We start from the raw sequence: 23,561 nt of genomic DNA on the forward strand, positions 1-23,561 counted from the left end.
AAGAAAAACAAAAACCACGGCCACTGAAAATGCTGACGCGTGGATGCCTTTTGGTCCCGGTTGGTGGCACCAACCAAGACAAAAGGCCCTCCTGCCTGGGCTCGGCGCACCGGCCACGTGGAGGCACATCTATCCCGGTCCGTGTTAGAACCGGGACTAAAGGGGGGAGGCATTAGTAACGACCCTTTAGTCCTGGTTCAAGAACCGGGACTAAAGGCCCTTACGAACCGGGACTGATGCCCCCTTTTCTACTAATGTTGAGGGAAATTTGCTACTGTCCTACAAACCTCTGCACTTGGAGGCCCAACAACGTCTACAAGAAGAAGGTTGTGTAGTAGACATCAAGCGATTTTCTGGCGCTATTGCCTGGGAGGTGAGTGCTTGAAGGTATATCTTTAGATCTTGCAATCGAATCTTTTTGTTTCTTGTTTTATCACTAGTTTAGTCTATAAAAGAAAACTACAAAAAATGTATTTGAGTTTGCCTCTTACGCTTCATCTTTTTAATATCTTTCGTAAGTATGATGATAAGGAAAATTGTGCTCAAGTGCTAGAAAAAAAAGTCTATAAAATGTTTGATACTAAATCTTTGAATGATGAGCATGATTGCAATGTTGTTAGTATAAACTCCTTGAATATCCATAGTACTAATGATGATTGCACTAGTTATGATAAAAATGTCTCTTATAAGCATGTCGATTTTTGTGGAGAGCATTGGGTTTGCATGGACACACCAAATAGGGAAAATGGATATTGCAAGAGGCATAAGCATTTAGAAACTAAATTGTTGCAAGAAAGGCTAGATAAGAATGCTGAAAATTTACATTTCCTTTGCCGTACTTGTGAAGTTTACAATGAAAGTGCTCATTTACATCTCCGATGCAAATTGTTTCATGATCGAATCGTGTCCAAAAATTGTGATGAATTGATTTCCCTTGCACTTAGTTTGCTTATGGGTTACTAAGAAATGAAACATATAACTAAGCATCTTCCAGAATTTTCCCGTTATAAACTTCTTGATTTTGATCTAGAGAATATTTATATGTTTTGTCTGGCGAATTGCATTGAAAATCCTTATATTGCCAATTACCTAAAGAAAATGAAGCAAATAGAAGAAGAATAGAACACTAATGAAAGGGAAGAGACTTCCCAATATCCTCCTATTATTTCTTATGATGAATCAGGTAACGAGGAGGAGCTTTCTATTCAACCAATCTCATAAATAAGGAGCTCAAAGAAGAAGGTTGAACCCACACATAATGTGAAGAAGAAAAGGGAAAGAAGGAGCAACAAAGGTAGAAAGGTATCTCTCCCAAATAATGTTGCTCCTACTACTCATTGTGATGATGACAATTTCTATACTATTGGTGCTATCCATACTATTAATGATGAGAGTGATTGTGCTTATGATATGAAAAGGCCCAAGCTTGGGGATTCTATGTTTGATGAGGATGGCATATTTGAGAATATATTTGCTGCAATTAATGTTTGTCCCAAGCTTGGGGATGCTATGTTTAATGAAGATGATATTTTTAGCCTCCCAAGTTTTGATATGCAAAGTTGTTATGATGATAGCATGCCTCTTACCTATGATGATATTGATGAAAGTGGGTTTGGAAGAGTGTCAACTTTAGAAAGTAATGATCCCACTATTTTGGAGGATGCTGAATCTTATAATATTTATGAAAGTGGATTTGGAAGAGTGTCAACTTTATTTAGTGATGATTCCACTATCTTGGAAAAGGTTTCAATCGATTATGATGAGAACAAAGTTGCTACTTATGATGATTATTGTGATGAAACTTATGCTATAAAAAGTAGTGATGATTATATTTATAAAACTTGTCATGATTATGATTACCCTTTTTCTGAACATTAATCTTTTAATGTGGAAACAATTTATAGTATTCGAGTCTCTTATGATACTCCCACTATTCCGAATAAGAACAACTTTGCTTATGTGGAGAGTAGTAAATTTTCTATGCTTGTAGATCATGAAAATAATGTTTTAGGTGTTGGTTATATTGTTGAATTCATTCATGATGCTACTGAAAATTATTATGAGGGAGGAACATATGCTTGTAGGAATTGCAATAATATCAAGTTTCCTCTCTATGTGCTTAAAATCTTGAAGTTGTGCTTGTTTTGCCTTCCTATGCTAGTTGATTATTGTTCCCATAAGTTGTTTGCTCACAAAATCCCTATGCATAGGAAGTGGGTTAGACTTAAATGTGCTAGTCATATGATTCATGATGCTCCCGTTATGTCTCAATTCTTACCTTTTATGTGAGCATCATTGTCATCATCACGCCTAGCTAGAAATGCATTAAAGGAAAGCGCTTATTGGGAGACAACCCAATATTTACCTTTACTGTTTTTGTGTGTCCACATGATAATTCTACTGTAGTAATCATGTTTTATAGCTTTTGTTTCAATAAAGTGCCAAGTAAGACCTTTAGGATAGCTTACGGTGATAGTTGTGTTGATCCTGCTGAAAATCAGAAACTTTTGCACCCAGTAAATTAGTTTTGATAATTCACAGAAACGTGCTTTTGATCTAATTATTTTTGCTCTGGGTTGATACACAAATTTCTTAGGACTTCCTAATTTGGTAGGATTGTTGGAGTTCCATAAGTATACGTTTCATACAGATTACTACAGACTGTTCTGTTTTTAACAGATTCTGTTTTCTATGTGTTGTTTGCTTATTTTGATGAATCTATGAGCAGTATCAGAGGGTATGAACCATAGAGAAGTTGGAATACAATAGATAATACACCAATATGAATTTAGAATGATTTCATTGCAGTACCTAAGTGGTGGTTTTATTTTCTTATACTAATGGAGCTTACGAGTTTTCTGTTGAGTTTTGTATTGTAAAGTTTTCAAGTTTTGGGTAAAGATACGATAGACTATGGAATAAGGAGTGGCAAGAACCTAAGATTCGGGATGCCCAAGGCACCCCAAGGTAATATTCAAGGACAACCAAGAACCTAAGCTTGGGGATGCCCCGGATGGCATCCCCTCTTTCGTCTTCGTTCATCGGTAACTTTACTAGGAGCTATATTTTTATTTACCACATGATATGTGTTCTGCTTGGAGCGTCATTTTATTTTGTTAGTATTTGCTTTCTGTTATTTAGAATAATATTTTTCATCTATATTTTCAATAAAAATGTCAAGGATAGCCTTTACCATGCTTATTTTGCAAGTATACATGTTGCTGTTTCAAAACAGAAAGTTTACCGCTGCTGCAAAAAATCCCTAGAAAATTCAGAGAGTGATATAATGTTGAATCTTTTTCAATAACGAGCTCTGATAAATCCTCTACAGCGTAGTATGTTTCTTATAATTTTTGGAGTTAGGGAAGTATGATGAATCTTGCATTCTTTACAGACTATACTGTTTTGGCAGATCGCTGTTATGTATGCATTGTTTGCATATTTTTGCTTGTTTAATGATTCTATTTGAGGATAGGAGTATTAAATATGCAGAGACATTTAGTATGCAATGTTGAATAATAATTTTAGTGATTTGTTACAGTAGAAAATGATAAGGTTTTTGCATTGGTTTATACTAACTTATCTCACGAGATCTTGTTGAGTTTGTTGTGGATGAAGTTTTTGAGATTTAGGAAACCGAGATATAAAAGGAATTAAGGAGACACAAAATCTCAAGCTTGAGGATGCCAAAGGCACCCCAAGATAATATTTCAAAAAGTCTCAAACATCCAAGCTTGGGGATGCCCCGTTAGGCATCCCACCTTTCTTCTTCAACAATTATCGGTTAGTATCGGTTAAACCTAAGTTTTTGCGTCTTCACATGAGTTGTGCTATCCTTGCAATATCATTTTATTTTGCTTTGCTTGCTGTTTGAATAAAATACCAAGATCTGAAATACTTAAATGAGAGAGAGTCTTCACATAGTTACATAATTATTTAACTACTCATTGATCTTCACTTATATCTTTTTGGAGTAGTTTGTCATTTACTCGTGTACTTCACTTATATCCTATGAGTAAATGGTTGAACGAATTGAATTTCATAAATCTGAAATTATATATGTTTCATATGCTTATCCCATGGGGAGTAATGACTTCACATCCAAGAAGTAGAGGTTGTAAATTTATTGAAGGTTAGCAAACATTGTATTGGTCATTTGAACAATTCATGAAAGAATATTGAAGGAAGAGAGATTTCACATATAAATATACTATCTTGGACATCTTTTATAATTGTGAGCACTCATTAAGTATGACATGCTAAAGATTTGACGTTGGACAAGGAAGACGACGTAATGGGTTATGTTTTCTCACATCTCAGTTAAAGTATATTGTCATGGATCATTCAAACATGTTGAGCTTGCCTTTCTCCCTCATGCTAGCCAAAATTCCTTGCACCAAGTAGAGATACTACTTGTGCTTCCAAATATCCTTAAACCCAGTTTTTGCCATGAGAGTCCACCATACCTACCTATAGATTGAGTAAGATCCTTCAAGTAAGTTGTCATCGGTGCATGCAATAAAAATTGCTCTCTAAATATGTATGACTTATTAGTGTTAAGAAAATAAGCTTTATACGATCTTGTTATGGAAGCAATAAAAGCGACGAACTGCATAATAAAGGTCCATATACAAGTGGCAATATAAAGTGACGTTCTTTTGCACTAAGATTTTGTGCATCCAACCATAAAAGCGCATGACAACCTATGCTTCCCTCTGCGAAGGGCCTATCTTTTACCTTATGTCTTTTACTTTATGCAAGAGTCAAGGTGATCTTCACCTTTCCCTTTTTCATTTTATCCTTTGGCAAGCACCTCGTGTTAGAAAGATCCTGGTATATATATCCAATTGAATGTAAGTTAGCATGAACTATTATTGTTGACATCACCCAAAGGTGAATACGTTGGGACGCAATACTATAAGCCCCTATCTTTCTCACTGTCCGATTAAAACTTCATAACCATAAGTATTGCGTGAGTGTTACCAATTGTAGAAGACAATATGATAGTTGAGTATGTGGAGTTTGCTAAATCAAAGCTCTGACATAGACCCTTCCTGAAAATAAGATGAATTGAAATTGTTTGATGACTGAGAATGAAGTTTGCTAGTTTTCAAGAAAGTTTATGGTCTATGCTTTAACATGTGAATAGCTTGTTACTTGATCGTGAGAAGTTTTATGAGATGGACTATTGTATGACATATAATGATGCTAGTAAAGGTGACTGAAATTATCATTGATCAAACTTGTGCACCTGCTAGCATTCACACTTAATAAATTCTTTCTTTTATCATTTACCTACTCGAGGACGAGCAGGAATTAAGCTTGGGGATGCTGATACGTCTCCAACGTATCTATAATTTATGAAGCATTCATGCTATTATATTATCTGTTTTGGATGACTATGGGCTTTATTATACACTTTTATATTACTTTTGGGACTAACCTACTAATCGGAGGCCCAACCCATGTTGTTGTTTTCTTGCCTATTTCAAATGGAGTCCAAACGGAATGAAACCTTCGGGAAACTTATTTTTGGAATAGAAGCAATCCAGGGAACTTGGAGAGCAAGCCAGGGAAGCTTCAAGGAGGCCACGAGGGTGGGGGCGCCCCCCCCCCCTACTGGGTGTGCCCCCCTGTCTCGTGGGCCCCTCGAGCGTCCCCGACCGACTTCTTTCGCCTATATATTCCCATATACCCTAAAAACATCGAAACAGAAGATAGATCAGGAGTTCTGCCACCGCAAGCCTCTGTAGCCACCAAAAACCAACCGGGACCCTGTTCCGGCACCCTGCCGAAGGGGGATCCCTCACCGGTGGACATCTTCATCATCCTGATGCTCTCCATGACGAGGAGGGAGTAGTTCACCCTCGGGGCTGAGGGTATGTACCAGTAGCTATGTGTTTGATCTCTCTCTCTCGTGTTCTCTCTATGGCATGATCTTGATGTATCGCGAGCTTTGCTATTATAGTTGGATCTTATGATGTTTCTCCCCCCTTGTAATGTATGTCTTGCCGTGCTTATCTGTGGTGACAATGGGATATCACGTGATCCACTTGATGTATGTTTTAGTGATCAACTTGCAGTTCCGCCCATGAACCTATGCATAGGGGTTGGCACACGTTTTCGTCCTGACTCTCCAGTAGAAAATTTGGGGCACTCTTTGAAGTACTTTGTGTTGGTTGAATAGATGAATCTGAGATTGTGTGATGCATATCGTGTAATCATGCCCACGGATACTTGAGGTGACAATGGAGTATCTAGGTGACATTAGGGTTTTGGTTGATTTGTGTCTTAAGGTGTTATTCTAGTATGAACTCTACGATAGATCGAACGGAAAGAATAGCTTCATGTTATTTTATTACGGACTCTTGAATAGATAGAACAGAAAGGATAACTTTGAGGTGGTTTCGTACCCTACCATAATCTCTTTGTTTGTTCTCCGCTATTAGTGTCTTTGGAGTGACTCTTTGTTGCATGTTGAGGGATAGTTATATGATTCAATTATGTTATTATTGTTGAGAGAACTTGCACTAGTGAAAGTATGAACCTTAGGCCTTATTTCCTACCATTGCAATACCGTTTACGCTCACTTTTATCATTAGTTACCTTGCTGTTTTTATAATTTCAGATTACAAATACCTATATCTACCATCCATATTGCACTTGTATCACCATCTCTTCGCCGAACTAGTGCACCTATACAATTTACCACTGTATTGGGTGTGTTGGGGACACAAGAGACTCTTTGCTATTTGGTTGCAGGGTTGTTTGAGAGAGACCACTTCATCCTACGCCTCCCACGGATTGATAAACCTTAGGTCATCCACTTGAGGGAAATTCGCTACTGTCCTACAAACCTCTGCACTTGGAGGCCCAACAACGTCTACAAGAAAAAGGTTGTGTAGTAGACATCAGGCACCTGGGGCATCGTAGACTTTAATAGAACTAGCGTTACTAACTTTATTGCATCAGCTACCTCTTGTAGTGGATTTAATAATGAGACACTTTAAACCCTTGTAATGGCAAAGGTCGGGGGACATGGCACACTCTATATAAGCCTTACCTCTGAAACAGGGGATCCGCATCCTTTGTAATCATCATCAGACATAGAGAAAGAAAAGCTCCCAGCGCTCGAGACGTATGGTCATTACCTCTCTTACGAGAGGGGCCTAAACTCATAAAACCTCATGTGTCACACTTGCTCCTAGCTAGATTCAGCTTCATCCGTACCCCTCTCTCTTATTTTCGAAATCATCACCACGACACCGTCCTCATTGGGAAGTATTGTACCCTAATTTGTATTTGACACGATGGGAGTGAGAGAATTTTTATAAAGCAGTTGAGCCATCACTCCAAACCACACATGTAAAATTTGATAGGTAAAACTCATTAGTGGCGATGACAATTGAGTAGTTTAAGTTTTTGGAGGTTGCAAGAATCGTAAATGAGAGCATCAATTACCTGGTAGTTTCCAAGTAACAAGCAATAAAAGGGAACTAAAATTGTAGGCCTGCAAATGGATATTAGAACGTTGCATGTATGATATCATTCATAACACGGTGCATCTAAATGAGCATACAATCCCAGTTCATGTTCTCTTACTATGCACGTTTCATATAGAGTTGAATGTTCTTATTCTTAAGAAGTTGCTACACATATATTGTCCTACACCCCACCCCACCCCCCACCCCACCCCCCCCAGTCATCGGGGTCCACTAGAAAATAATGACAATTAAGATGTCCTTTATTGAGGCAATTAGAATAATGCATTTAGGACAGGAAAACTGCACCTAATCCTTGCCTCTCACGCGTTTAACGTTTCTAGCCGTTCATTTTGTTGATCTGGGTGTTTCTGGTCATCAGATCTACGTGTCTCGTTGTTCAAACTCTTTAGCCATCCACAACTGCTTGGTGTAAATGCACTCTACGAGCAGATGGTTGGTCGTCTCCAGCGCGGTGAAGCAGAGCGGATAGGTCGGGATGTGCGGTATGCCTCGGATAGCCAAGTTGTCTGCCATGAGACATCGTCCACGAACAGCTAGCGAGAGGAACGCCTTGGCTTGCGACGCCGCACCGGCAGACCAGATGTGTGCCTTGTCGTCCGGACGCAACGCGCCTTCTAATTGGCATAGGTATTCCTATTTGGCGGTGTAACTGCCATCCGCCGTCCAACACAAAGTCACCGGGTCCATCGCCTCGCTGTTGAAGTTTATGCCCATGGCCATCTCTGACAAGCAACATAACTGCCTCAGCACCAGAGTTGATGGATTGGGTTTCCGAAGGTGCATCCGTCAATCCCTTGTGATGGCCTCCTGTAGAGAGAGGCGGCGGCACGGCATGGTGCGGCGCTTGGTGCAATGGCGTACAGAGGCGGAACTAGCATCGGATTACACCTAGGGCTAAATAGCTTGAATGGTGCAATTTGATTATTTTTTTTTCTACTTTCTGACAAGAAATTACAAGGGCCATTGTTACTAGGCCTAGGGCTATAGCCCTACTTGCCATAGGCCTGTCTCCGCCCCTGATGGCGTAGGAGCTTCGGCCATCGGGTCCTCCACCCATTGTGAGTCCCAGAAGGATATGGTGACATATTTTGACATCCAAATACAATTTACTACGACTCCGAGTACGGCTGTTACGATATGGTACTGCTAATATAATATAATCCCTTTATAGCGGGATTTCCCTATCTTTCAAATGTGGCTATCCCATTTATTTCAATGTGTGGATGTTTATGACTTGCAATAGGAGATGCTATCCTTGTCTACGAGTTACCTTACCAAGATACATATTGCTATTTCATTACCTTGTTTTACTACGATTCTAGTGTCTCGTGCGTGCTTGAAGTGTATAAACATTGATACTTGCTCAGTGCGTATATAACGCATTATTACGTTACAACATGTTTTATGTACATATCGGTTTGCGTTTTGCACAGACCAGCATACTTTTTTGTTGAACACATATTTGTTTACGCATTATTAATTAGTATATTGTAAGATGCCATTATAGCATCGGGTTGTATGATTTGGATCTTTAATCGTGCGGTTCTTACATTGGCGATACATTCCTCTCAAACGCGTCGAGGTGTGCGCCGTTTGGGATACCACGCCCGCATCCCGACATAATCCGACAAAAAACGCGCCCGTTTCGCTTCTCCGAATCCAGAGAAACATAAATAGGACACGACCAAAACTCCGTCAAACTTGGCTGGTTTGAAGCAAGTTTGAACAAAGTCTGGCACGATGCGGTAGCCTGGATATGTTCGAACTCACCTACGCCATGGGCCCTGCACTGGATTGCACTGCACCGGCCTCCACCTTAATTCGACCGTTGCCCGCCCGCTCCCGATTTAAACCGGTTTCCCACCTCCCATCCGCGCATCCAACCGCAGAGCAGAGCAGAACTAGCCGTTGCCCAACCAACACTCTGCTTCCGTCCTTCCTTCTCTCCCCCATCGCCGCCTGCATCCATCCCCCGCCCGTCCCCTGATCCCGCCTCCGATGGACTCCTCCGCGGCGTCGTCCCTCGCCGTCAGCCCCGCCTCCGACGACCGCTTCTGGGACGGCCTGCGCACCCGCGTCGACACCATCCTCGAGGACCGCCGCCTCGTCGCCTCCGCCGCGTCCACGGTACTCGCCGGTCGCCGCAGCCATTGATCTCGATCTTGCTGAAATTCCTCTTTCTGTCTCTCTGGAGATGGTTGTATCCTGACGCGTGCTTGCTCTGCTCTGATCTGATCTGATCTGCTCGGCGCAGTGCGCGGTGGCGTCCGGGCGCCCCAAGCGGCTCCGGGAGGACTCGCTGATGCTGGTCCGCGGCCTCGACTCCGTCGCCGCCTCGCTCGCGCAGCTCTCCGACACCCTCACCGCCGCCCAGAAGGTAACCACGATTCCAGGATTTCTTCTCTCCCCGTTCCGATCCGACGCGCTCTGATGGTGACGATCTGACGCTCCGGATTTTGCAGGGCGTGAACGCTCTGGCGATGTGCTCGTCCCAGGCGAGGGAGCGCGAGAGGGGAGAGGAGGAACCCGACGCGAAGCGGCACTGCCGCGCCTCGACGGAGTTCGCGGCCCTGGACGCCAAGAAAGACGCCGACGAAGCTTTGGGCGCGGCCGCGGACGCGAAGCCGCGTGAGGAGCCCAACGGCGACGTTGTCCTGGCCTCCGCCGAGGTCGCGCAGAGCACCAACCTGAAGCGGGCGCGCAGTGTGAGTGGCCGGCCGCGAGCGGAAAGAATCTCGTTTTATCCCACGCGATTTCCGCTGATGATTTCGTCGCTGATTCCGACCGACGAAAATGGTGCAGCTGGCGGTGTCGATGGCGGGCAGGGCGGCGAACCTGGCGCGGGAGCTGACGACCATCAAGTCGGAGCTGCGGTTCATGCAGGAGCGCTGCGGGCTGCTGGAGGAGGAGAACAGGCGGCTGCGGGACGGCTACGACGACGGCGGCGCCGGCGCCGCCCCCGAGGAAGACGACCTGGTAATTAAATCACCAACCTCGAGAACCAAAATCGACAGAAATTGTCACCGGTCTTGCCTGGCTAGCTGATGATCAATCTTGATCTTGTGTGATACGGCGGGCGGCAGGTTCGGCTGCAGCTGGAGGCGCTGCTGGCGGAGAAGTCGCGGCTGGCGCAGGAGAACGCGAACCTGGCGCGGGAGAACCAGAGCCTGGTGCAGCTGGTGGAGTACCACCAGCTCACCGCGCAGGAGGAGGAGGAAGAAGAGGACCACCTGCTCACCTCCTCCTACGAGGAGGCCGTCATGCAGGGGATGCGGCTCGACTTCTCGTCGCCGCTGGGCAAGCTCGACGGCGAGGGCGAGTTCGACGGGGTCCCGGCCACGCCCGGCAGCAAGCTCGGCGTGCTGGTGTCACCTGACGAGTAGACGGATGCCCGGGACCGGGGAGGAGAATGAGCTGCTGGGTGGTGTGTTCCAATGGTGGAATTTCTTCGGCATGGCTTGGCTTTTACAGTTGTTTTGTGGTTGCGTGCTTCAGTTTGAGCACTCTCTCCGGGACTCTTTTTTTATCCAGATCCAGATTCAGAGGCTTCAGCGCCTCAGATAGTAGAAACTGTGTTGTAACTGCACAGATTATTAGCATGTCCGATGCTCTCTCCATAAGCTCTGACTCTCCTGGGATGGTTCTGACGAGATGATCTCCGGGACTTAATTATTACTGCATTCTCTATTCAGACTGTTCCACTCTGAAGTCTGAACCTGGGATGATTCTGACGAAATGATCTCACAGCTTCTGTTTATTTAGTATAAAAAAAACAAGTAAACCGAGGTGTGATCTTGAGCGAGGGAAGCTACTGTTCTTAGCCATAAAAAATCGGCATCACGATTACATTTTCTTGATGACCTGGACAGAATAGACGATTTGAAGTGGTGCTTGTTGTCTATGCTGTACTAAAACTACAACCTAGTTAGTCTCTAATGTGTCTATATATACTAATTTACAACCATTTCACTCCAGCACCAATTACAAGATGAGCAAATGGAGGAGCACAAACATCATCAAAAATAAGCTATTATTGTGCCACCACACCACAGGAGGGGAGCTGCTAACGTGCCTCAACTGGCTAGCACCTGCTGGGTTCTTCGTTTCCTGAGGAGAGTAATTCTCAGGTGATGAACGCGACGAGTTCCGTGAGTTGATGGAGAGAGGGTTTAAGCTATCGGTGTCATAACCTGCATATCCGCACAAATGAGCATAAGCAAATGACTTTCTATGAAGAAACAAAACATTCATGGTAGTTTACTTACAGTTGAATTTCTTCCAGCCAAGTATCTTCCTTTCTCGGTCGAACACGACGCGGACACCGGTCATGAAATTCTCTACACCACAAACAATGCAGAGTCCATTTCTTAATTGATTTTACTGTTGAATGTGATGTGCATAAAGAAATACAGCTAGAAACAAAGAAAAAAGGAACACGTCTGTAAATCAACACAATGCTAAATCAGGTGGTAAGTTCTGTAAGGACATATTTGGGCCTCATAGGCTCATAGGTATGAGACTACACAACCCCTAGTTACTAACTACCCAGTCTCAGGAAGACTACTAGCTGCATATTTCTTTACTACTATTATTTGGTTCAGTTCATATGAAAAAGCGCTTATGTCCGTATGAACTTATACAAGAAAACAAACAAATATTGTACCATCTCGGACAAGCAGCCAAAGAAAAAAATATTGTATAAATATAATTCAGATAGGCTATATCCCAAGTTCATACACGATGTTATCTCAACTTAGGACATCGCTTCCTAATACATGCTACATTTAGATGATTTAAGACAAGCAACTGTATGCCCACTGGACAGATTTGCAATTGTGATATTGGCAATCACAGCAAACAAAAAGAATCTGAAATGCCTATGTATATTGCCTCTTCTGTTACCTTCTTTAAGTGAAAATATAATTCATTACAGTTGAAAACCATGATGATTTTGGTTTGCAGCAACACCAGGTTGATTTGTTGTGGCTTATGGCGATGAAATTACTCCAAAAGATACAAAAGGAGACAACACAATTCTTAATCGGGAGCAAGAGAAAATTACATGTTCTGTTCTTGTCAATGGTCTTGGCATACAAAGAATGAAGAGCAAAAATGACATTGTAAAAATGCTTAGAAGTGTCAATGATGGTGCAACAGAAGAGTTCCAAAGTAATGGTTCTGCAGTAAACTTACGTCCAATTATATTTAGCTTCGTGCTCTTGACAATCGCCAAGCAATAAACATACTCATGTTGCTGCAAATATCAAAGCCAGCAGGGTGGTTATATAATCATCATCCTAACTTAAGAAGACTGCAGAATCTGAGGCCTGCAATACCTGAATGGAGATAACCTGCCCTGGATCAATAGCAGGGAACAGGCTTCCACCTACTGTTCTAAGACTTATACTAGGAGTTTGAATCCTTGCCTCACTAGAGCTGCACAAGTTAACCTTGCTCATTTTAGTCATGGATTAACAAAACATACAACTAATGGTTCTTACAATAACCTTATTTGTGGCATAAAGTAGTAACCTCAGATCATAGCAATATTCGAAGGGAATTCTTGAGTCAGCGGCATGGCGATTTGCTTGAACTTGGCTATGGAACTGAAAACGAGAAATTACGGCATGAACATTCCCCTATTGAAGCAAGACCAAACCAAGACAGAAAATTTAATTACTTACACCATCTGTTATATATGTATATGCTGGGTCTGCCAAGTATGTGAAGGACGTCCCTGTGTCGAAAATTGTACTAACTTCCAAATCCATTAGGTTATTTCCGACAACAATCCCAGTGATGGTGATAGCATATGTGGGGCTGGAAAACAAGAAATTATCCCAGGCAGGCCAAATTAGCAGGAGGCAGACAGCAATGGACTTGGCAAGGTAAATGGCAAATTTTGCTCACTGTTTCTGATTGATGTCAAGTGGTGTCTCTTCTTGGTCAGAGCTGCCTTGGTCTCCAAAACTGATCCTCCCAATACCATCACGGCCAAAACACATTGAGAAGGAATTTGATGTCAGACCTTTCTGAGCTAGAATGCTAGGAACTGATATCATGTCTACCCCAAGTCCGAAAAGACCGTTTGGAGCAGCAGCATCCAGAAATGAGCCTGTCTGAACCTCTCCACAACTGAAAAAAATTGAACAGATCAATGTTTATCAAAATGCTGAAAATAATATTTTCATCTCGCCACATACAGAATAAATATTACCCAAACATTATTTGTGCCTTGAGAAATTGAGGGTGAGTGTCCTCTGTTGATAGGTAAAGCACATCCTCGACAAGAAATCCAGAAGATGATGTGTCTGCGGAGACATACACCATCTTGTATGGACAACTTGATGTTGTAGAGCATTCTTTTCTAAGACCACAAAAGTCACTATTGCAAGGAACTGATTGGCTTGTTGATGACAACGAAGGGATGTAAAACGAAGCCTGAAATCTCAGAAAATTAACGAACTATAAGTAGAAAAAAAATGTAACTCTAAAAAGAGAAAAATGCAGGCATACAACAAGGTAACAAGAAAAGGCTAGATAACACGTGAGTTACCACATCACAAATGATACTACTGAGAGGGGGGAAAGGAAAGAAAAACGTTCTTACAATGAACAGAGATCAAGATATGAAGAATAATTTTGGGAACAACAGGGTTGTCCCTAATGGCCCCTACACCAAATATATGTAGTGCTAAGGATAGCAAACACCGTAAAACAGACTACCATTAGACCTGAATATTAACTGTCGAACAGTGGCTGTGCAAACAAGAAGAGAAAACCCAAAAAGGTACACTCAGGTGCTACTCATGTAGATGTATGCATAACAATCTGGTCAGGTGATTCTTTCAACAATCCGGTAAAACAAGGATATAAGTCAATAAAATTAAAAAGACTAGAGAATTTTTTTTTTCTTTCAGTAAATTAAAACAATTCAGATTTATGTGGTTTGAGCCAGCCTATGATCAAAGCAACATAAAACAAGGTGCAAACGCAAATGAAATGTGTGTAGAACTTGAAACTAGATCTACAATTCAGACCTTTCTTATTCTCCATGGTTAACTGCACCTAGAATAATGACACAATAGAAAAGAACAGTCCTGTAATTAACTACGAGCAGTCAAAGAACACTGAAAATCCACCCCCTAACTTATCACGGCCGATCAGTGCTACATGAGAAATGATCACGTAAGCAATTTTATTACTATTCAAGAGTTTAGATAAGTAGTGCGGAAATACACATTAACGATACACATCTACTCCCTCCGTTCCAAAATAGATGACTCAACTTGTATTACATCTATTTTGGAAATTTCATCTATTTTGGAACGGAGGGAGTAACACATTATCTTTCGGATGCATAGACTGTGACAACCATAATTGTCCACAATGGCAGCACAGCAGGTAGGAGAGGCTGAAATTTGAGAAATTAATTATACTTGGGTTAAACAACATTGCAGTGAAATTCATGCCACTTGACAGTAACTGCTGAGGTGCCAGATCGGACGGTGTTGTATGCAAAATATTGCCTCATAGTCACACATATGAAGTGTGAGATGATGATACCACAGGCAGGCCCCTGACTCAAACAGGCCTACATTGAGCTTCTGAATTCACACTTTCCATTGATTTCGCCGCCATATTAGGACATACGACGGAGCAAATTTTTAATAGGAACAGAATACGATATAAACAAACATGTGGCGTATGAACTCGGCTCTGCAGCGACGCCCGTTTGGGCATCAAAAGCCAGCCAGCGAGCGGGACTCTGAGCGGGGGATGGAGGTGTTACCGGTGCGGACGCGGCCGAAGAGGGCGGCGGCGTGCAGCCGTCGCACTGGCAGGGGAGCCAGAAGAGGTCGCTGCCGGTGTCGAGCGCCACCATGAACGTGTGCCCCGGCGTGCCCACCGTCACCAGCGCGTAGTGCAGGCTACAGCCAGAAATCGAAAACAGTACTGAGCATCTGAATTCCGAAGCACACAGAATCTCCGGAGGGGTAGGTGGTGGCTGGAGGGGGCTTACAATCCGAGGTTGCTGACCTTCAGCGTGGCGTTGCCCTCGGAGAAGGTGAGCGGCGGGCGGCCCCCTCCTCCGGCGGCGGAGGCCGACAGCGCGCGGTGGCGGTCGTGGCCGGCGAGCGCGGCGACGTAGGCGGCGCCGCCGGGCGCCGGCCAGCCGCCGGGGAGCTCGTGGCCGCGGGAGTCGGCCCAGCGCCGCACGCGCGCGGAGAACCGGTGGTGGAACTCCAGCGACGGCGCCCCGCCCGCGACGCCGACGCCGGCGACGAGGAGGAGGGCCGGGAGCAGGAGCTGGGGCGCGGTCAACATCGGGGACGCGGCCGCCGCATGTGCCTCCGGTCCGGCAAGGCGTGGAGCTGAGCTGACGGTCGTGTGCGGCGGCGGCTGGCCGGCGACGGGGCTCCGGCCTGCCGGATGTGCTGCCTGTGTGTCGGAGTGTCAGTGGGTGCGGCGTCGAGTCGCTTTGCTTTGCGCTGGGATGGATTATTTTTAGCGGGTTCTAGAGTAGGGAGGGCAATAATTGTTGTTCGCTTTGCTTTATTTTCTTGTTACTCGTGGGCTGGGCTGTAAAATGAAAAGGAGTTCTCTCTTCCGCCTAATGGCATCCCCCTTTCCACCTTTCTCCTCCCTCCCTCCTCCCCTCTCACCGTCCATCTTCGTCGCAAAACGCCAGTGATCTAGGAGTAGTTACAAGTGTCTTATCGTTCCAAAGCGTTAAACATGAGGTTTGATCCCCGGTGAGCTGGGGGCAACGCCACCCTCCTAACCATGCAACCACCGGTTGGGTCTGAAAGAGTAAAGAATCGTGCATATGGATCGATTGATGAGCACAGCCGCAGCCGCCCGTAGCCTCCTTTGATCCAAAAGAACTTCACGGAATTATTGGAGGATTTGAATCCGTAGGAATTTGTCATGCACGGCCATTTGATTCGCAGGATTGAAATCGTTACGAGTTAGGAAAACTTCTAAAGGACTACTTTGCCCTATATTTTGGTGAAAAGGCTCCATCCACTCAAAGCTCTTTTTACAATTTTTTATTTATTTATTTTCATGCAAATTTCTGTGATTCGCTAATGTTACATGATTCAAATGGGCCTGCCACACCATTTCTGTATTTTAATCGTCCACGTGTTTTGTTTTATCTGTTACCTAAGTCAAAATTGTATGTTATCTAGAGTCATCAATAAAATCATTATTTAGATGTGTTTTAAATGGATTTTGCATAAATAGTTTATGTTAAATGCCATTGCATATAAAAGAAATAGTCTGACTTAGTTCGACAACTAGGCCCTATCCACAAATAAGGGTGTGTTCTGAAACCTCCCAACTTCTCTAAAACTTCTCAAATCTGGCTTCTTGTGTGGCTTCTCACTTCATGTGGCGACTGGAAAATCGTTTGGCATGGCGGCTTCTCGATTTGGTCGTTGTACCATGCCTCCGGCCCATTTAAGCGCATGTGGCCCAATCGGTCTAGGGAATCGTTCGGCCGTCCGCTCCCAGCATCATCTCCCCGTCCATCTGGTCGGGAAGGAGAGAAAAATATCGGGAGAGAAACAGAATGAGCGAACCGGTACGCTACAGACTCACTTAGCAGTGGCATCTGGTTGTAATATGTCTCAACTCCTGCTTCTTCAATTTTCAGAGCTGGAAAAAGGCCGGCTTCTCAACTCCTCTGTTTTTACACTACGCGGCAGCTGGCTTCTCAATTCCGAACTCCGTGGAGTCAGAGCGTTCGGCTCATCTCCAATCGTGGAGCTGGAGAAGTTGGCTGCCAGAGTGTTGTCGAACACGCCCTAAGAGTGCATGTGTATGTTTTTTAGGGAATACATGTGTATGTTGTTGGTGTGAGGTATGGCAACAACAGAGACATCGCACCTAGCGTGAAGGGAATTAGATTAATGCTGTGGAAGTAATAGATGTGTAATGAATCAATCTTTCAGTAACCAATATGTGATATTGGTTCCGATGTGAATGATCTTTTGGCTTGCGAAAACATCTTCCGCAACATTTGTGTCAAACGTTGCATTACTTCATGAACGAGACTATTATATATCAATTGTGAATTGATTTTTGTGTGCACGAGGGGGGGGGGGTGGACTCTTTGGTTGCCCTCGAGAGAACTACATGCCTCATTTACAAACATTATTGTGATAATCAACACATATTTCCATGTACATCATGAAAAAATCAACCTATTTATGTCCACCACTTATTTCGCTAATATTTTCTACAATTTCCAGTTATTTATTTGCAGCATGAAAGCTGCCTACATCTTGCCAACCAGCGGATCAAGTGTGGATACCCACTTGTCATAGTCCAGAGGAAAATCAAGGTCGACGAGTGGTATGCCATTAACAAAGTAGTAGGGTGTCCAGGTGACACCTCGTGCACAACCAAACTACAAAATAGAGAAAACATAAGGTGAATATCGTGTCTAGAAAAAATACAAATTATAAAATACGGCATACAATGCGGGACAAGTTCAACAAACCTTGAAGGAAATCCTTGCGGCCTGATCCGACCGCGAGTCGTTGAAGCCCGCTCTGTATGCAGCCAAATTGGCTTCGCCGATGACGGGGGCGACAAGGTTGTTTGCTATTTTGGCGACCACCGCCGCTCTTGTTTTGGTGTATGTCGGCGTGTTGTAATAACCCTCCTGAAATGTTACCATCCGTTAATTCCTTGTGATCTTATTGTGTGTGTTATATGTTGTGACCAATCTCAGGGGTACTTCCCCCTCAAAAAAGAGAAACAAAGTCTCATATTATGCTTATGCATGCTTGATGTATGCACCGGCTAATCCATACTGAAAAAGCTAGCTTTGGATATAAGCTTTTGCCTGTATATATGACTTGACATGGACAAAAGTAAGTGCATGGCGGTTTCATCCAATGGGATGTGAGCAGGGTGCTTCTCGGTTCCCTCTCTTTGCCTCAAAAAGCTGCATTGCACTGCACCTATTAGTGCTTCCAAAGCAATGCCTAGTCATCTCCATCTAAAGAAAAAGCAACAACGCCTTTGTGCTTATATTAGTTGTGGTGTTCACACAAGAGGCAGCACAAAACATCTCAAGTTATGCCTGAATATGTTTTTTCTCCTTTTCTTACACACCTTTTGCTTCTTCTCTTTTAGTAAATTATATAAAGAAACAGGCAGGCAAGCGATAATTAACCTGGTATTTGAAGAACTTTTCGAGCAGGGGATACACAGCTGACGCATTTAGCTTGTGCACCGCGTGGATCGACCGGCAAGCAATGAAGGAGCTGCTGTGGTAACTGCACATTTCACAGAGAAAATCGCACCGTGAAATCAGTAAAATATTTATCGAGTCGTTGTGCTTGTTGCTCCATTATGATTTTTGTAAGCCAAAAGCATTCGGTGTATCGAATGAAAAACTGATGATAATAAATCAGGACAGAGGTAGTAATAACTACCATACCTAAGGCATATCCAACTAAAAAAACTACCTAAAGCATATTGTAAAAAATAATACCTTTAACAATTTAGTTTTTTTTTGGCTGAGTGGAAGAAACTTAGTTTATTTTATTGGTTGCAAAGTGTGCAATACAAATTTCAGAGAATGTATTCGAATATCCCTCTTCTCACGCTATTTTTATGCTACGTATCTACATATGCACGGAAAATCACAACCAAAATTTCAAGAAATTAAAGTTCTCCAAAATAGTTGAAACCATTGGTACAGATCGATGCATCGGCCATTCCATCAAGTTTCGTGCCCAAATTAGATTGCACAAGAAATAAAAAAAATATAAGAAGACAAAAACAGTTAGGATTTGAATTTGAATTTAAATTTGGTGTCATTTAATGCTCCTTTCGTCCCTCAAGCCGAGGATCAAACTTCAAGTGTGAAAATCATGGCATCATAGAATCGTATACATGGATCTAATATTAATTAGGGTTGTGAATGATATTTGTCATGACTTGCACCGGCCTCATATGTCTTATCATTGTGTTTGCCTAATAACTGAGGCATCTCTTTTTTTTCCTTTTTTTCGTTTTCTTTTCTGAGTGGGAGGCTGATTGAATTCACACGAGCCGAAAGCAGCTCTTATTTTCTTCCACGAATACCCGAAAGATATGCACACTTGCATGGAAGAAAAATAAATAGTATGTGGCAGCTATTATAGTGGTGTTTTTGTTTTCTCTAGCTATAAAGCTGGAGAACTCTAGTTAGAAAGTAGTAGATGATATGCAACAGATTAATCTTGCCTTTAATTACCATAGGGAAAAAAATTGGTGTGCCCTGTCCATGGTAAAGAATAATCTTGCCTTTAATTATCATTGAAAACGAGTACTATTTTAGACAGGCAAATTAAAAATAGAATGGACTTCAGTTCTGTGAGGTGCAGTTTTTTTGTTTCGAAAACTGTGAGGTGCAGTTTTTTTTTTTTTTTTGAGGATACTGTGAGGTGCAGTTAAATGGACGGTAGCGGGGTACACAACAAATAGAAAACATTGGGAAATTTCCCTAAAAGGACATTGGAAAAGGCTCCATGTTTTCAGTCCACGCTCCTCTCGAAACGTGTTGGCTAGCTAGACTTGGCCTGTGAATCTGTGATCCTCTAGCACTCAGCACTCTGCAGTGACAACTTCCAAGGATCAGGCAGGCAGGCAAGCTATCTGTGTCCAGTGAGCTTTTGTCGTGAAAGTGCACGTAAACATGCGAGTCACAAGTCACAACTGAGACATGTACTACCCGGTTTTTTGTGGGATTTTGGTTGGATTTTGTCGTTGAATTCACGAGCAATCACCGCGGGCCACAGGTGAATTTGCTACGAGCCGAAACAGAACAATCTGACTGAGGTACTACCAACACCAAGACGACGATTCCTATCCCATGCAGGAAAGAGAGAATGGTTTCGATGGTTGACTGTGGATGACTCACGGGAGCGGGAAGAGGTGGACGACGACGGCGACGCGGCGGGCGCCGAAGTGGTCGGCGGCCCTCCGCAGCTCCGGCCAGGCGTCGCGGCTGTCGGGGCAGAGCGGGTCGAAGAAGGCCTCGACGACCACCGCCTCGCCCCACGCCTGGCCCCCGTACACGAACCCATCCGTCCTCGCCGGGACCGGCACCTGCGCGCCGCAGCGCCCGGCCGTGATCACCACCGCCAGCAGCACCAGCAGCAGGGGCGACACGCGGTGACACTGTCGTCTGGCCTCCATCGATGGATCGATCGGTCACCAGCCTCTCACACAGTCACAGTGCTAGCTACTCGTACGTGTCAGGTTGTTGAGCTACAGTAACCAACAAGGTGAGCACTCTAGGGCGTGCGAACTGATATTTATATGCTCGATAGAATAAGAGACCTGTGCATGGTATCTGGCAGCCAACGTACGTTTAGGGGTTCAGATGGAATGTCATTATTACCGTGAAAACTGTCATTCATAGTGGTAGAATCATAGGTCGTTACTAGCTTCCTGATAATGCATCACGCATTCACCAAGCCTGGAAACACTTCTATACTCACCCTATCCGGGTCTACACACATAGTTGTCGCTCAAACGAATGTATCTAGACATGTACATCCGTTTAAGCGACAACTAGTATCCGACGAGCTTAATAGATGTATTCTAGATATGTCTGTTCGAGTGACAACTACTCCCTCCGTCCGAAAATACTTGTCATCAAAATGGACAAAAAGGGATGTATCTAGAACTAAAATACATCTAGATACATCTCCTTTTATTCATTTTGATGACAAGTATTTCCGGACGGAGGGAGTATTTCTGAACGGAGGAACTATATACGGACGAAACATAGCCATTCGGGAGTATTTCTTTCGGAGTACAGAAACGTGAAAAACAAAAAATGGAGAAGAATGAAACAAATAACTATTTAAAAAAGTGTGTGCTGCAGCCGCAACGCATGACACCCAGAGTCGCATCACAGGGGCAATGTATTACCGTTGTCATGCCGCCGGACGATTGAATGCCAATTTGTTTTTGAAATACAAATGCAAAAACACTAGAATAAATGTATTATATACTTCGTTTGATTATCACAATAATAGAGTTGTTGAGTTCTTTTCGTAGGGAAAGAAATATGTTAATTTTGCTCTCTTTTCTTGCGGGGTAAAGGGGATGAATGTATTAATCAAGTATGAGAAGTGCTACAATCCCGAGTAAAATTCAAAAAACCACCACAATTAAGGACCCTAATTCAGAAAACCACCACCATTCGATTTTTATTTTTTTTGCAAAAAACCACACCATTGTGGTGACAGTTTTCAGAAAACGTTGATTAGTCAGTAAGCACATAGTGACACGGTTTCTGACCGATGGGGCCCACAGTAAGTGCTGACCTGGCAAACACAACATGACGTTGTTGACCTAGCCGTTAAACTAGAAGAAGGGGGCCACTAGTCAACGTCTCACGACACAACGTGGACGCTACGTACTGCCGCCGAGCAATGGAGAGGAGGCGAGGCAGGTCAACGACGAGCAACGCCGCTCCAACTTCACCTACCCAGACCACCACCCGGTGCTCACCTGAATTCAGGCTGCGCCGCCGGCCGCCACTTCACCTACCCAGAGCACCGCTGGGATCTGGCAACACACCACCGCCGCTCGATCGCCGATGCCAGAAGCTCAGCCTCCAACCATGGCGGGCAGGAGGTAGCGGCCGATGTCGTGGGCATCAAGCGGGGATTGATCTGCAGGCGTAGCGCTGGTCTAGATCCGGGGAGCACTGGGGTCGTCGGATCAAACCTGAATCCAGGACGCGCCGCAGGCCACCATCTGGCGATGGATCACTGCAACTCGAACGCTGACACCAGAAGCTCCGCCTCCAACCACGGTGGGCAGGAGGTAGTAGCGGGTGTCATGGGCGTCAATCGTTGGGCGGTGGATCCCGTCGCCGGGGAGGGGATGGAGGGAAGGGAGTACCCGTGGCGCTGGGGAGTCGGGAAGAGGCCCACACGGAGTCAAGCCAGGAGGCGAGGTACGAGAAATAATGGTGGGGCTGCGAGCGCTCGCATGAGCGGTCGTTTGGCATGGAAACCGTGGCAGTTCATCCACCTGATCTTTATCAATGTTGTTATGTGATACGTCTCCAACGTATCTACTTTTCCAAACACTTTTGCCCTTATTTTGGACTCTAATTTGCATAATTTGAATGAAACTAACCCGGACTGACGCTGTTTTCAGCAGAACTGCCATGGTGGTGTTTATTGTGCAGAAAACAAAAGTTCTCGGAATGACCTGAAAATCCACGGAGATAACTTTTGAAAATTAAAAAAAAATACTAGCGAAAGAATCAAGGCCAGGGGCCCCACACCCTGTCCACAAGGGTGGGGGCGTGCCCCCTCCCCTGGGCGCGCCCCCCTGTCTCGTGGGCCCCTTGATGCTCCACCGACCTCAACTCTAACTCTATATATTCCGTTTCGCGGAGAAAAAAATCAGAGAGAAAGTTTCATCGCGTTTTACGATACGGAGCCGGCGCCAAGCCCTAATCTCTCTCGGGAGGGCTGACCTGGAGTCCGTTCAGGGCTCCGGAGAGGGGGATTCGTCGTCGTCGTCATCATCAACCATCCTCCATCATCAATTTCATGATGCTCACCATCGTGCGTGAGTAATTTCATCATAGGCTTGTTGGACGTTAATGGGTTGGATGAGATTTACCATGTAAGCAAGTTAGTTTTGTTAGGGTTTGATCCCTAGTATCCACTATGTTCTGAGATTGATGTTGCTATGACTTTGCTATGCTTAATGCTTGTCACTAGGGCCCGAGTGCCATGATTTCAGATCTGAACCTATTATGTTTTCATGAATATATGTTAGTTCTTGATCCTATCTTGCAAGTCTATAGTCACCTATTATGTGTTATGATCCGACAACTCCGAAGTGACAATAATCGGGATACTTCTCGGTGATGACCGTAGTTTGAGGAGTTCATGTATTCACTATGTGTTAATGCTTTGGTCCGGTACTCTATTAAAAGGATGCCTTAATATCCCTTAGTTTCCACTAGGACCCCGCTGCCATGGGAGGATAGGACAAAAGATGTCATGCAAGTTC

General features: G+C 44.0%; 3 protein-coding genes across 3 annotated transcripts; 1 reads left to right on the top strand and 2 right to left on the bottom strand.

Annotated features, from left to right (window-relative positions):
- Positions 1-9,377: 9,377 nt before the first annotated feature.
- Positions 9,378-11,125, top strand: LOC119362084. The gene is made up of 5 exons (XM_037627254.1): positions 9,378-9,632; positions 9,760-9,882; positions 9,968-10,210; positions 10,308-10,481; positions 10,589-11,125. Exons 1-5 carry the CDS (start codon positions 9,504-9,506, stop codon positions 10,886-10,888), a joined length of 969 nt encoding a protein of 322 aa, XP_037483151.1. The 5' UTR covers positions 9,378-9,503; the 3' UTR covers positions 10,889-11,125.
- Positions 11,126-11,294: 169 nt separating this feature from the next.
- LOC119362083 (aspartyl protease family protein 1-like) lies at positions 11,295-15,988 on the bottom strand. The gene is made up of 10 exons (XM_037627253.1): positions 15,529-15,988; positions 15,298-15,436; positions 13,723-13,946; positions 13,416-13,640; positions 13,190-13,325; positions 13,038-13,111; positions 12,842-12,941; positions 12,699-12,759; positions 11,771-11,842; positions 11,295-11,695 (listed from the first exon to the last, which is right to left on the bottom strand). Exons 1-10 carry the CDS (start codon positions 15,831-15,833, stop codon positions 11,487-11,489), a joined length of 1,545 nt encoding a protein of 514 aa, XP_037483150.1. The 5' UTR covers positions 15,834-15,988; the 3' UTR covers positions 11,295-11,486.
- Positions 15,989-17,732: 1,744 nt separating this feature from the next.
- LOC119362087 lies at positions 17,733-20,708 on the bottom strand. Its single transcript, XM_037627256.1, has 4 exons — positions 20,431-20,708; positions 18,697-18,799; positions 18,016-18,180; positions 17,733-17,922 (listed from the first exon to the last, which is right to left on the bottom strand). Exons 1-4 carry the CDS (start codon positions 20,706-20,708, stop codon positions 17,791-17,793), a joined length of 678 nt encoding a protein of 225 aa, XP_037483153.1. The 3' UTR covers positions 17,733-17,790.
- Between the last annotated feature and the right edge of the window lie 2,853 nt (positions 20,709-23,561).

This window comes from Triticum dicoccoides, chromosome 2B, assembly GCF_002162155.2.
Source record: "Triticum dicoccoides isolate Atlit2015 ecotype Zavitan chromosome 2B, WEW_v2.0, whole genome shotgun sequence".
Classification (NCBI taxonomy): domain Eukaryota; kingdom Viridiplantae; phylum Streptophyta; class Magnoliopsida; order Poales; family Poaceae; genus Triticum; species Triticum dicoccoides.